We start from the raw sequence: 14,269 nt of genomic DNA on the forward strand, positions 1-14,269 counted from the left end.
AAAAACAACCAAAAGAAAACCAAAGAGTTCCTGCAGAGAGTGGTTCTATTCCCACTAAAAACAGGAAGAAAAAGTCTGAATGTGGGCTTTGTATGGAGGCACAAAGGGATATCTTTACTTTTTACAAATAGAAATCAACAGTAACAAATGACCCTTTAGGTGCTTCAATTTACCAGTGTGGCATTAATTGATGCCAAGTACCCAAGGGCCATCTTTGGCTTTCAAGAAGTCAGTACCCAACTATGAAAGCCGGTTTTCCTATTAATTTGTTGTTGTTGTTCGTGTCAAAGAATCACACTTGTATCCGGAAAACAAATCTGTAAAAATATCTAACAAGAAAAACTGCACTAATGTATTTCCTTCCCAATGTTATATGTCAAGAAGTCAATACATGCCCCCACGTCTTGACAAATGTATCAAGATGACAAGCATAGCTAGTTGGATTATGTTTTACAGTTTTCACAGCAATATTAGTCTCTGCATTGAAAAATAAAATGATGCATCTTCCCAGAATTTGGTCTACCGGAGCTGGAAAGAACTCTAATCTCACATGGAAAAGATGAGAGCATTGAGGATCACTTCTAGAACTGGAAGGGTAGATTATTTTAGGGAAAGAAACTCCATATTCTTAGCAACCTTCCCTAAGGTGGTGTTTCCGATGCTTTGTACTGTAACTCGCCTTCAGCCCAAACCAACATGGCTGTTGGTTGATGGGGAGTTGAAGCCCCCCCCCAAAAAATGTGGAAAGGCCCCCGGTTGTGTAACAGCTGCTCTTAGGTGTGTCTCCCCAAGCTCCATTTTACAGATTGAAATTTATTTATTTAAGTGCCTAGCATGAACTATGCAGCTGATCTACTAAGTGGGGGGAAAGCAGATACAAATTTTGCTCTCTGCTTTATTTCCACTTCTGCTTAAAACACTGGTCACATAATCAAACAAACAAACACCACACATAAGATTTTGCCTATGTCTGGGGAATAAGTGATCTCTTTCAATGGTTGGAGGACTTGGTAAATACCAACTTTTGTTTCGCCTTGATTGATGGACCAAAAAGTGCTTGCCAATTAAATATAGTGTTGCCGAAACACACAGGGAGAGACTCAAGGCCACAGCACAACCCAGCATGTGTGCCACAACCAGAGATCCAGACAGCCTCACGTACCTAGAGGGAAGTGCTCTTTGTCAGATCCTACAAGAGAGAATCTGCCTAGAAATGGAAATGACTCTTGCAAACACCATTCTAGGCCTAGATCCATACTAGGGTGGAGAGGGAGGAACAAAAACATGCACACAATTGAGTTTGCTTCTCTCATTACTGCTATACACACAGGTCTGCCTGGATCTGAAGATGTGCAAACATCTCAACTCAGAGATTTAATTCTACTGTAACATTTGAAGTTCATGTGACAAATGTTTTAGATCTTTCTCTGAATGCATTTATGTGAAAAAGCTACAATTAGTTTTCACAGGATGAATCCTATAAGCAAGATGCAAGAATCATCTAAAATACTGGCGTGTTAGGCGGTTCATGGAAAAAAATGTTGAAAACTCATTCTGGAAGTAGCTTTTTTTACTCGCTCATATACACAAAATGGGCCAAAACAGTCACTCAATGACACGTAAATGTCTTTAAAAGTTGGAAATCAGCTTTGAGGTTTTTTATTAAATGTAATAAATGTGCATTAGATTTCCAACATCCCGCTTTCACAAGTCTTTAGATAAGCCTTTCCTGAGAACCCAAATGTGTGTTTTAAAAAATAGCTAAGAAGCAGCTTTAAGATATGCTCTCACAGATTTCCAGGGGCACAAATGGAACACCTTGAGTTCATTCATTCAACACAATTATCTTACCAAACTGCTTGTGTTAATCTGACTCAAACCTTCATGTTTGCAAGATTTGCAGTGGACATATCCTAACTTTTAAAGCAGTATGAAGTCAAAACATTCAAAAATACAATGTATAATGGCTGGATCATAAGATGTCTCCAGTCACATGAGAAACCCCGTAACAATTCCCAGTACAGAAGTGTCATCCCCAGAATCACCACTGGGCAGTTTCATTCAGATAATATAATTTAATGAGCATCCAAGTCTTGGGAATTATTGAGGGGGGAACTATGCCATCTGAACTGATTCTTCGGTTTAACAATCACAAAAAGTGCTGAATACTGTACACCAATAGGAGATATGAGTGCTTTAAAAAAATCAATCAAAATCCTTTATCCAAGGGCCTAAGGAATAACAGGGAGGGTGTGGAAAGTACAATCCTCATTGAAAAGACAGGAAGTGGACTCTCAAGTCCCTTTAGCAATTTGGCAAAGTCTCCCAGCAGGTTCCATTTGTATTGCACAATAGTAATCTTAATGACAAGAATTTTAATATTCTATTCCCTCCTCGTCTGCTTGAAGCCACAAAATACACATTTGCCGGAACCAGCTCAAAAATGCCTTCTGAACCTCTAAGATACAATTCGTATGCTGAACCCAAGTGACAAAAGCAGAAGGGGAAAGTGACTTTGTACCAGAAAGGTTAAGTAAGAGCTTTAAGAAAGTGTGGCAGAACAGTGGAGTGCAACTATTTGAAGGAAGGTTCTCACCTTCCCATCTTCTAGAAGAATCCCCCGGAATATCTCATTTGTCAAGGCCTTTCCAGTTAAGCAAATCTGTCTAGCCTTGCAAGGGGTGGAGACAGCTTGGAAAATTTAGCATTTCACATCTCAAAAAAGCAGTCTAATAACAAAAGGGCAAAACCAAACAAAATGTTGCAACTTGAGGTGTTTCTAAGTAGAAAAAGAACAGCCTTTGGTTTATCCCACAAGGAAGCAGTTTGCTGAGCTGCTGTTGAGCAAGTTAGTTTTTATGCATCATGGGCATTTATCTAAAACCACAAGCCTTCTCCCCCTTGCTGTGTCCTAAGACTAGAGATACAATTTTACCTTTACCTCCCATCTCCTTCTGTCAGGCAAGGTGCTTCCAGCAGGTCAAGGTGCTGAGATGAAGGACAACACCTTGCAGAAAGGCAAACTTCCCAAGTTATGCTGCCTCAACGCCCAAGCCTTTACATCTGGCGATTATACTCTTAAAAGCAAGGATAAACAGAATTTCTGCTTGGGCTGGTAGGAATGACTGCATAAGCCTGACGTGGAGTAACAAATCTTGCCTACAGTCCACTAACAGCAGCACATCTTCAACCAAACTACAGAATGGAGGTTTCAGCCCTTCGTGGTGATCAAGGCTTTAAGACACTAAAGTACACAAAAGCAAGATTTTTCGGCGGGATCTGCATTGCAGAACACCAATGGCCCTCTTTGGCACCACTGATTACGTACCTGTGAGAAAATGGGAGACTCTGGCTACTGTGTAGATATTGGGCAGACAGTTTTTACCGGAAGTTACTCTACACGATTTTGTCCATGCCGCTGTATGCTTTTACGTAGCTTTACAAGACAAGGACCTCCCACCTTCATGGCTGCTGCTGCTGTCAAGAGTTTGCTAATTGAGTCCAAAAAAAACCACCATATGCTTTCTGAACACGGATCACTAAGGTTTTTGTTTGATCTGTGCAAAAACAAGGCAGCCCTTCCTGCTGGGAAAGAAGTCAAACCCCAAGCTACTTTGTGATAACCAATTCCTGGGCAACTGACTGGAGTGAGGCAGAAGTCAGGCACCAGAACGACAACAAAGAAGGGACAAGTCCTCAACACCCAACTCTAGTAGTTGCAAGGGAGGTTACTAAAAGCCACAGAGGCTTTTGCTATCTTGTTTCCTGCCTTCCACTGAAAGTCCCTTGATTATGTCTCCTAGGAATCACATCCAACAGGGTCATGTTTATTTATTCACCCTATGGAAGTTGCATGCTTTTGGAGAGAGAAGTCAGTGACATACACTCACCTAAGGGTTGAGGCTCACACCTTCTAAAACTTCCACTAAAAAAATGACTCTTTAAGAGCCGGCAGAAGGAAGCTCAGAGGACGTTAGCTCAAGCAACCCTTCTGGACAGAAGGTCACGCTGAACAACACGGACACCAAGCACATCCTTTTGAAGGAGGGCATCCCAGATTCTTAACAGCTGGGATGCAGAACATGCCCTTTAACCAGGCAATGCTAAGGTTCCTTCCTTGCATCCTGGGGGGGGGGGGGAATAGCATTTGCTTTCCTAATGCTGATCTTCAATTGAGCTTGCAAAGGCAGCACACTGGCAAACTTTGTACACGAACGCTTGCCACCTTCCTTCAGACTAGTTGGTGCTGCATCTCCTTCATTTTCACCAGAATTCGCCACCTTTTCTGTGCCCCGAAAGAAGAGACAGCACGTTTCGATACAAAGCTGTCATAAAGTAGAAGCATAGAGGTATAGAGTTCACGGGACCACAGAGTTCCTAGTAGGATACCTTTCTATGCTGTGTTTCACAGACACCCAAAAAAGAGGGAACACGTGGTTCTTCCTGACATCACCATCTAAGTGTAACTCAAATCGTGGCTTTCCTAGCCCCTTTGAAAGGGGGAAGTTCTACAAGAGTATATTAGCACCTGATCTGAGGTTCTTAATGTCTAACATGGTGGCTTGACAAGAGATACCTGAACTGAAATTCACCAAAAGAAGCCCAGAGAAACTTTGAATGGAGGAGGAAGGAGAGACAGACACGAAAGACACTAATATCTTGCTGATGTGTACCAGAGGTGTGTGTCGCGTCCCTCAAAAGGGAGGAAGCCCCTGGCAAAATGACATAAAGAAAAGGCTTGCATGACCACAAAATAGAGAGAGAAATGAAATTAATAAATAACAACTAGGAGTGGAAGAGAATCAAAAGCACAAGAGAACTTTAAAATCAATAAACAGTATTTAAATAACACAGCGTAGAAAAGGCAAATGTTATGAGCTCCTCCCCATCTCAAGTTTGTTGGATTTTTTTTTTAAGTTAGGGTTTTTATTTTTTATTTAGAACATTTCTCTTTTTTAGCCAAAGTCAGTGCAACGGAGTACAAAAGAAAAGAACGGCTCCATACCCAACGAGGATGGGGCACGAGAGATGGGGAGGGAGATTTGGGGAGGTGGGGAAAGAGGGGAGAGAGTTTAGGACTAGCCGACTTTATGCTCCCCTCTCACTATGTGGGAGGAGAACTCGTACCGGTCTTGGCTGTGATAGCCGCAGATGTTGCATTCGAAAGGGTCTCTGAAGCCGTGGCAGCCCATGTGGATAGTGAACATGACGTGGTCCAGGAACAAGATTCGGCAGTGCTCGCATTTGAAGGCTTTTATCTGTTCCCCTTCATCATTCACCACACGCAGGGCTTCTTTGGCTGAGCTGGGAGTTGACCGAGTAGTGGTGGGAATGATGCCCTCTTGTACTTTCGGGTCCTCTTTGGCGTAGGCCGGACTCTGCCGGCTGCTGGTGCAGTTCCCAATGACGGACAGCAGCGGCTGCTGTGAGCCCCTCTCCTCGTGTATGCTCTCAGTGTCCGTGGAATCCTGGCAGCCGTTGCTAGGTGACACCATGCTGGGCTCCCGAGATGCCCGGTACACAATCTGCGTCCCGTCGGGAAGGTCCTCGTGGCCTTCCGCAGCTTCCCGGCTTCCTGCTATTTCCAGCCTGCCCGGGAGGGGCTGAATCTGCGTGTAGACGGAACTGATGACGGGGGTGATCTCGGAGATGCAGTTGGTCGGCGGGATTCTGAGAGGGCGCAAGTGTTCTGCTCCCATGAAGGACAGGGATCCGCCAAAGCTCGTGTCCATGGGATGGTGGGCCGCCACCATCTCCACGTCCTTCTCGAAGCCGGAGCTGACGTCAAATGCCATGTCGGAGAGGCCAAACCGCATCTGCTTCTCTCCTAAGGCAAAGGACAAAAGGTATCAAAATACAAGTTCACTATACAGTCAATAATACGATGAGCCTGTTAGGGATGGAAGTCAAATAAGAGCACAGCAAAAACCTTGCAAAGAAATCTCTGGATGCAGCTATTGCCGCACATGCAGGGTGTTAATCTCTTGCCCCCACCAGTTCTTGTACGTAGCCCCCTCTTGTTCCTTTCAAATGCAAAAGGAGAACCTGAGAGACATGACCAACCTGAGCAACTGGCTCTCATTGGTCAGAAAGAGCCAGAGATCCTTCCTTCAAAAGAATCAGAGGGGAGAGAAGTTGAGCAGCTCCTGCTGTTGGGGGGGGGTCCCTCTACCATAGGGGTCCAGATTGGGTCTTCTATACCACCAGGAAGCTAACCTTCCTTGCTGTCTACTCATAAACAGACTAGAAATATTATATCACAGAGGCTGGGGCTGGGGCTGGGGCTGGGGTTAGTCCAGTTTCAGGCCCACAGTACTCTCTGGCTTATTTTGTATTTTGATCTTACCTTCTGCCTATTTCCCCCCCCCAACCTTTTATTTCTAATAAGGTTTCACAATTTAACCATGTGTGCAATTGCCAACCACAGGATTCTAGAACTCCCACGTGTCTAGACAATTGGAATTTACATTGCCGAAAGTTTAGGATCAGAGTTGTAAGAGGCTAGCATGTCCCTCCGAGCTCTGGGAGAGACTCGGGCAACGTGGGCTGCCTTTACATAAAGTTATAAGGGAGTAGTCTGGAAAATACAAGGTGTGTTGGACTCAGGGTTCCCGGTCATAAGGAAGTTGAGGGGGGTCTGCCAGGGAAATGAACAACCTTTCTTTGATCTCCAAGGTTGGGTAAAGCAGCCGAAAGCTAAGCTCGCTTTCCTCAGCAAGTTGTGTGCTGGCTGAATGGAAGAGTGTAGGGTGCGCTGGCTCAGAGCCTGTTTAAAAAAGAATGGGCTTTGGTGCTTTCCTGTTTCTGTCCCATCTGGTCTGCAAGAGGGTGTGGGAGGGTGCTGGAAGCAAGTACCGGATTAAAAGACTCAGGTGGCAGCACTGCAGGGCTGTTGTGCAACAGCTGGGGAAGGAAGCGGGTACATGAGGCTTTCCTGAGCATCCCCCCTCTTCTCCGCAGCACATAGCTCTGAGTCTGCACATGACTGGAGGCAAGGAATACTTTATGTAAGAAGTAGGGGGAAGGCTCAATTTGAACTTGCTTCTTGAGTTTGTGACTCCATGTTGCACTTATTTGTTGTTTACTTTTACTACTACTACTACTACTACTACTACTACTACTACTACTACTAGGCTTGTCAGTCACGTGTTACCTGAAAGTCTCTAACTTACAACACATTCAATAACATGAATACAATTAAATTATACCATGAAAACAGAAGAAAACAACTCCCACAACAGCCAAATTAATCTAGTGGGTCTACCACCTTGTAGTTTAGTTCTGCGCCAGACATGAAGCCAAATCCTACTAATGGCAGCTATTCCAGCGACCATAAATGGCTGTCAAGTCCCAGTCTAGCGGTAGCTGCCATCTTGCTGCGAGATGCCCTACCCAACCACTTTTTTGCAATCCAGCATGGAGAGGGATAGAATCATAGAATCATAGAGTTGGAAGAGACCACAAGGGCCATCCAGTCCAACCCCTTGCCAAGCAGGAAACACCACCAAAGCATTCTTGACATATGCCTGTCAAGCCTCTGCTTAAAGACCTCTAGAGAAGGAGACTCCACCACACTCCTTGGTAGCAAATTCCACTGCCGAACAGCTCTTACTGTCAGGAAGTTCTTCCTAATGTTTAGGTGGAATCTTCTTTCTTGTAGTTTGAGTCCATTGCTCCGTGTCTGCTTCTCTGGAGCAGCAGAAAACAACCTTTCTCCCTCCTCTATATGACATCATTTTATATATTTGAACATGGCTATCATATCACCCCTTAACCTTCTCTTCTCCAGGCTAAACATACCCAGCTCCCTAAGCCGTTCCTCATAAGGCATCGTTTCCAGGCCTTTGACCATTTTGGTTGCCCTCTTCTGGACACGTTCCAGCTTGTCAGTATCCTTCTTGAACTGTGGTGCCCAGAACTGGACACAGTACTCCAGGTGAGGTCTGACTTCCCTGGTACTATTACTATTACTTCCCTTGATCTAGATGCTATACTCCTATTGATGCAGCCCAGAATTGCATTGGCTTTTTTAGCTGCTGCATCACACTGTTGACTCATGTCAAGTGTGTGGCCTACCAAGACTCCTAGATCCTTTTCACATGTACTGCTCTCAAGCCAGGTGTCTACCATCCTGTATTTGTGCCTTTCATTTTTTTTGCCCAAGTGTAGTACTTTACATTTCTCCTTGTTAAAATTCATCTTGTTAGCTTTGGCCCAGTTGTCTAATCTGTTAAGGTCATTTTGAAGTGTGATCCTGTCCTCTGGGGTATTAGCCAGCCCCACCCCACCCCCAATTTGGTGTCATCTGCAAACTTGCTCATGATAAAAGCTGGCGGGGTTGCGAATGCAGGATCTGATGGCCCACAGGGAAACACCCAAGACAATAAATAACACAACTGTCGGTGGTCAACAGCTCCGTTGTCCTGCCACTACCTTTAGTCCACTTCCAGGAATCCAGGGGAAGCTCCTTACCCACAAATTTCTGAGGTGTGGAGCGTTTTCGTTTGGTGATGCTGTTTGCCAGTCGGTCAATGAAGGTCGGCCGGTCGGCTGAGGAGTGAAGCATGGAGTCCGGCACCATCTCCAAGTCCCGCATCTCGTCACCTGGCAAGGAAACAAAAGCAGGTGTGACGTTTGGCTCCCTAGAGCATTTCTGCCTCAACCTTTGGAAGGCCTATATTGTGGAAAAAGAGATGCTGATGGTTCAGTGGTTTGCCGAGGGAGGAAAAAGTCACACAGCAAAATCAGCAAGAATGGAACAGACTCCCAATGCTAAATTTCATTCATCCAATTTAGATCCTGTTCCCCAGGTCTATGATAACAACAACTTTATTATTTGTACCCCCAACTATCTGACTAGGCTGCCCCAGCCACTTTGGGCGGCTTCCAACATATATAAAAACATAATAAAACATTACATGTTAAAAAGCTTCCTTATACAGGGCTGCCTTCAGATGTCTTCTAAAGGTTATATAGTTACTCATCTCCTTGACATCGATGGGAGGGCATTCCACAGAGAGGATGCTACTACCGAGAAGTCCCCCTGCCTGGTTCCCGGTAACCTCACTTCTTGCAGTGTGGGAACTGCCAGAAGGTCCTCGGAGCTGGATCTCAGTGACCAGACTGATCAGTGAACCCATTTAGACTCTGTGCTTCAAGGCCATGGTCTCTCTGACTACCAGGCCCTACATGTTCTAGACACTAAAACCCAAATATTCACCTGGACTAGATATGGGTTTCTAGTCCTCATCATCTAACTAGTGCCTGCTGCTGAAACAGATGGCAAGATGCCTCATGCTAAGTGATCCATAAATGAAGCAAATAATAACGATGATGGCAACAGTAACTAAATCTGCATTTAGATGGAAATTCCATGCAGTGGAGGGCAGGGGCGAACGAAGCATGATCGGTACCCGGGGTGGGGCAAACCGACCGTACGGTGAATGTACGGCGCCACTACGTACGGTGCATGCCACAGGGCAGCAGGATTGCCTGCTTGCCGCTGCAGCTGCTGCCGCCCATACGGGCGGTTTGCTGACAGTGCTGCAAACATCTGCACGGCTCTGCTCGCTCCCTCTGCCTTGGGGAGGCGGTGGCCTTTGCCGCTGCTGCTACAGCCACAACCGCACCAGCTGGTGCTGCTCCTCCTCCTGCTGTGGGGGTGAAGAGGCGGCAGTGGAGGGTATACCCATGAGAGGAGGATCCTTTGCACGCGGCTGTGGCAGCGCGATGGCACCCCCGTGGGGTGCCCTCTTGTCACCCTGCCAGAGATGGTGCCAGGGGCAGTGCGCTCCCTCCGTTCCCCCCCTTTCCTATGCCACTGGTGGAGGGGAACAACCTCAAAGAGGAAGTGCCCGCTAGGGAAGGCATTTTGCAGCACAGAAGACGATTCGGACTGTTCCAGCCACACAGACCCTCCTAGCCGGTTTGGATACTTGCAAAAGTTGCTGTGCGCAAAGCCATCCTAAGTGACCGACAACACTGCCCCTCGAACTCGCCTGTTCCAGCCTGGCAGGTCCGGACTTACCTTGCTGGCCAGCCAGCGACTGTGGTTCAGTGTTAAGACTCTGCAGGTAGTTGTGGCAGCGTTCCTTGTGCTCTTCCAACGTGCTTTGCTGCTTGTAGCTGCGGCCGCAATAATTACATTTGTAGGGCTTTCCGACAGTGGGGGAGGAGACTGAAACGGAAAGGGAAACATAAATGGGTCCAGTAATAAAATTCACATGTTTCTCGAACCGCCACAGCAACTGTTGGGTCAGCAAGAACCAGGAAGCGCTGACAGCCTGCCTGCAGCTGTAGGAATGAAAGGAGACAGGCACAAACAAAAAACAACAACCACCAACTTCGCAAATGGTTCAGTTGTCTGTCTCTGCAACTGTGCCTGGCTTGAGACGCTATAGGAAAAGGGGCATCTTTCAAATGATTTCCTGCTGAAAGAAGTCCTCCTCTCTCCAGTCACCATTTCTATGATCATCGCTGCCAAGATCAAATATGTGTTTGTCCCCTCCCCAGCTTTCTGGTAAGGGACTCAGATCAGATCAGAACATCCTCATTAGGCCCTAGTCACTGAAGGCACTCCAAAATTCAAGGACAACTGATATAACTGCCCTCATTTTGTTCTTCCCGCTTTACATATCTGAATGTTACTATTTAGAGAGTAAGGGGGCTTTAGCGGAGCATCAGAAGTCCTCACTGATGGATCAATTGGAAATCATTGCTAAAAGAAGTGTTCCCCCCCCAAAAAAAAAGCAAAGAGGAAGTGCTTGTCACAGTCTGAATTAGAAGCCAGACCAGTGCCTGATTTCTATAATGAAATAAGTTAATGGCGAGATTGTTATATGCACAGAGATGGAAAAATACAAACCGACCCACTACAGAGGAATGGCTGATAAAACTATTGGACTTGGCTAAGATGGCAAAGTTAACGTGTTTAATTAGAGAAAAATCATTACTGAAATTTATTGGAAACTTCCTATGGGCTTTTTGCATGAAAGAGAAAATGAACATGTAATATTTGGATTTGAAGATTGAAAAAAATATTCGTCAGTAGAATGGCTGGATGTTAATGAGTGAATACTATATTTAGCTGCAGGACAGAGAACTGGAAGTCTTTTTATCTTTCTTTATCCTTTTCTCTTCTGCTTTCTCTTCATTTTTCTTTTCTTTTTTCTGCCTCTGTTTTTTTTTAGATTAAGTATCTGTTTTATTTCAGTGTATTATAAAAAGATATTTTGTAACAGGTATGAATTTTTGTATATATTTTAGTAAGTATCAATAAATATATTAACAAGAAAAGCCACCTGGAAGCCACCTCTAATCTTGGTGGTTGTAGTACTGTACTCAATGGTGAAGGGGGAAATAGACATTTACAGTCATACCTCTTGTTGCATCCGCTGCGGGTTGCGTTTTTCCAGGTTACAAACGCGGAAAACCCAGAAGTGTTTACTTCCGGGTTTCATCGCGCGCACATGCACAGAAGAGCTCTATTTTGCTTTCGCGCATGCGCAAAAGTGCTGTTCGGGTTGCGGCCTTTTTGGGGGGCAAACGGCACCCTGGAATGGATCGGGTCCGCAACCCGAGGTACCACTGCCTAACAATGTATCACTGAATATACTCAAGCTAGCTACTTTTCTTCTTCACATGGTGTACTCCGAAAACCATGTTCCAGAGGGAAATCTTCATGAATGCTGTAACAAGACAGACTTGTATGCTTATTTTAGGCTTCGAGCAAGGTAAGAAAATTATTTAATTTATATGCTGCCGGTGGAGACAGTGGAGTCGCAGCTGATGAGTTTGATCTGCCCTAGTTCCCAATTACCTATGAAGTGGCAGATCTCAAAACTAATAAAGCACATCCTTAGGGTCTTCATAGTAAATGGTGGTGGTGAAATAAAACAGCTCAGGGTTTTTACAACATACTGGCTGATAACGTAGTCCTCCAGTCCAGTCCCGGGGGCAAGAAGATCATGGATCGGGAGTGGGGAAGGGAGAAAGAGACCAGGACCATGAAAACTAGCAGCCTGCTTAAAAAACAAAACAAAAACACTTCTGGGAAGCGGCTAGAAAAGCAAAAGGTTCACCAAAAAAGAAAAAAAAGAGGCTGGCAGGAGGAGGGTGGAAGACATCTCACAGAGCCTGTGCAATGTCAAATGCAATGGTGAAGATCAATAGCCCTACACAATGCACTGAGAATGAAAGGGGAGTGGGGGGTTTAACTTTCTGCCTCTTGACTCAACTGAGACACACAGAAAAACTGAACTAGGAATGTTTTTATGAATGGAGATGGCCTTTTGGAACTCCCTGCCATTTTATATAACGCAGGGACCTTCTCTACTGCCCTTTTGACATTCCTCTTTCAACAAGCCTTCTAAGTGAAATTCTTAAGCCAGCTGGTGTCTTGTCAGAAACTGAAGTGAATTGTGTGCTACTGAAAAAGTAGATTCCGGAATGGCTTAGTGCCTTTCTAATTCCAAGCTGAGGAGTCACGATCAGGGGTCTTCAATCCAAGTTGCCATACTCAACAATGGCAAGTGTTCTGCTGCCTTCTCTTAAGCAGAACGAGGAGCAGCCTTCCTGGAAGCAGAACGAGGAGCAGCCTTATTCTCATTCTGTGCTTCTGAGACACACAGGGCACACGGGAAGCACAGTACAATTCCAGGAATAATCCCACTTAGAGAAGGTAAGGGTGTGTGTGTGTGTGTGTGTGTGTGTGTAAGAAAATTAATGGATGCAGTGGTGCGATTAGGTAATTCTTGTATCTGGACTTAACAGGGTCCAAGTGTGATAAGCCAGCTCTGCAGAGTTTGGGAGCCCTCCTGTTCATTCTGCAGAGCGGGGACCTGGGCTTCTGCCTCAAGTCAATCCGACACTGGTAATACCACTGAGTGTTCATGCATGTGGAGGAATGGGGTAGGTGGCCCTGCAAAATTTTTTAGTTCCAACCCCAGCTACCCATGACATTCAGCACCCAACAAATTACTTCATAGGGAAAGTGGCCCTCAGGGGAGAAACTGGTACTCCCCACACCTGACATACAGCATGAGAGTTACCCCACAACTGGGAATCTGTTCCCTACTGACAAGGAGATTTTAAGAGCCCAGCAAAGAAGGTCTAGGACATCTATAGGGTCCCTATTTGGAAGAGCCACTGACTCCGTAACACAATCTATTTCTGAGCTACACACACAACCCCCGGTACTGTTTGTTTTAAAGGAAGCCCGTTGTCATACCTAATCAAAAGAGTAATTTCTCATTTAAGTTGTGCTTCACTTAAAATCGCATTTCCTCTGTGGGCAAGAAGACCCTTTCAATCTTTAAACTGAATATATAAAAACAGGGAACATAATTTTGACAGTCCGCTCTCCAAATATCTGGGGAAGGAGGGGAGGGGAGAGAAGAGAAAATTCTATAGAATTGGGTCTGCTGAATGCAAATTCCAAATGCATTTGTTTACTGGGTTGGGGGGGGGAGAGAAGGGAGAGAGAGAGGAGAGTTGTGTACCGAAGAGAGGTAGCCCCACGGGAGGAGAGTCATCCTAGTGATCCCACGTGCAGATGCAGCTTCTGATCTATTTCTAACTGATGTGATGCGTTTGATCTGGTTTATAAATCCTCACTTTTTTGGAGGCAGATCTTCAAAGATGAAAGCAACTGCCTCACCCAGGGGAACAGCATGAAACACACATGTCAGGTTAAGGGGTGGGGTGGGGAGAAGAAAGATATTCCTTGCTCCCCTTCCCCAAGTGGGAGAGGCTATTTTTACAGCCGTAAAATCCAAACGCTGATGAGGTTACTGTCATTTCACTCATATACCCTCTCTGCCTCATATTAACAATCTGCCCTTCTGCACAGCCTTAATTTTCTTTGATATTACAAACAAATGTTAGGATTTGGCACATTTTATCCGTCAACAGCTGCTTATCATCATTCTGTGCCGTGATATGCAGAGGGCTAGTGGCAGAGAAATTATATTCCGGCGTACAAGACGACTGGGCATATAAGACGACCCCCAACTTTCCCAGTTAAAATAAAGAGTTTGGGATATACTCGCCGTATAAGAAATACGAGCCGGCGTATAAGACGACCCCCGACTTTTGAGAATATTTTCCTGGGTTAAAAAGTAGTCTTATACGCAGGAATATATAGTACACTAATGAAACAGAAGGCCCGGCCTTGGAAAAAGCATGCTTCTTGAGACAACTAGGTCGAAGTCTTGAGGGTCCTTCTAAACTGACCATTTGTGCAGGGAACTGCAGGCGAGTTTCTGTCAAT

The 14,269-nt window shown here is 45.3% G+C and overlaps 1 protein-coding gene across 4 annotated transcripts in view; it reads right to left on the reverse strand.

The window, feature by feature from the left end:
* Positions 1-4: 4 nt before the first annotated feature.
* The window catches only part of IKZF4 (IKAROS family zinc finger 4), a 60,203-nt gene continuing 45,938 nt past the window's right edge, over positions 5-14,269 (reverse strand). For 2 of the 4 annotated variants that reach the window (XM_035103947.2, XM_035103950.2), the window contains 3 exons: positions 10,028-10,177; positions 8,434-8,604; positions 6-5,827 (listed from right to left, as the gene is read on the reverse strand). In XM_035103947.2, coding sequence (XP_034959838.2) covers positions 5,079-5,827; positions 8,434-8,604; positions 10,028-10,177 — 1,070 coding nt within the window. In that variant the 3' untranslated portion in view covers positions 6-5,078. Of the gene's footprint in view, positions 5,828-8,433; positions 8,605-10,027; positions 10,178-14,269 lie in introns of all 4 variants that reach the window. The other 2 variants (XM_035103949.2, XM_035103948.2) reach the window with 2 other exon arrangements.

Source organism: Zootoca vivipara, chromosome 2 (genome assembly GCF_963506605.1).
Source record: "Zootoca vivipara chromosome 2, rZooViv1.1, whole genome shotgun sequence".
In the NCBI taxonomy this organism is placed as follows: domain Eukaryota; kingdom Metazoa; phylum Chordata; class Lepidosauria; order Squamata; family Lacertidae; genus Zootoca; species Zootoca vivipara.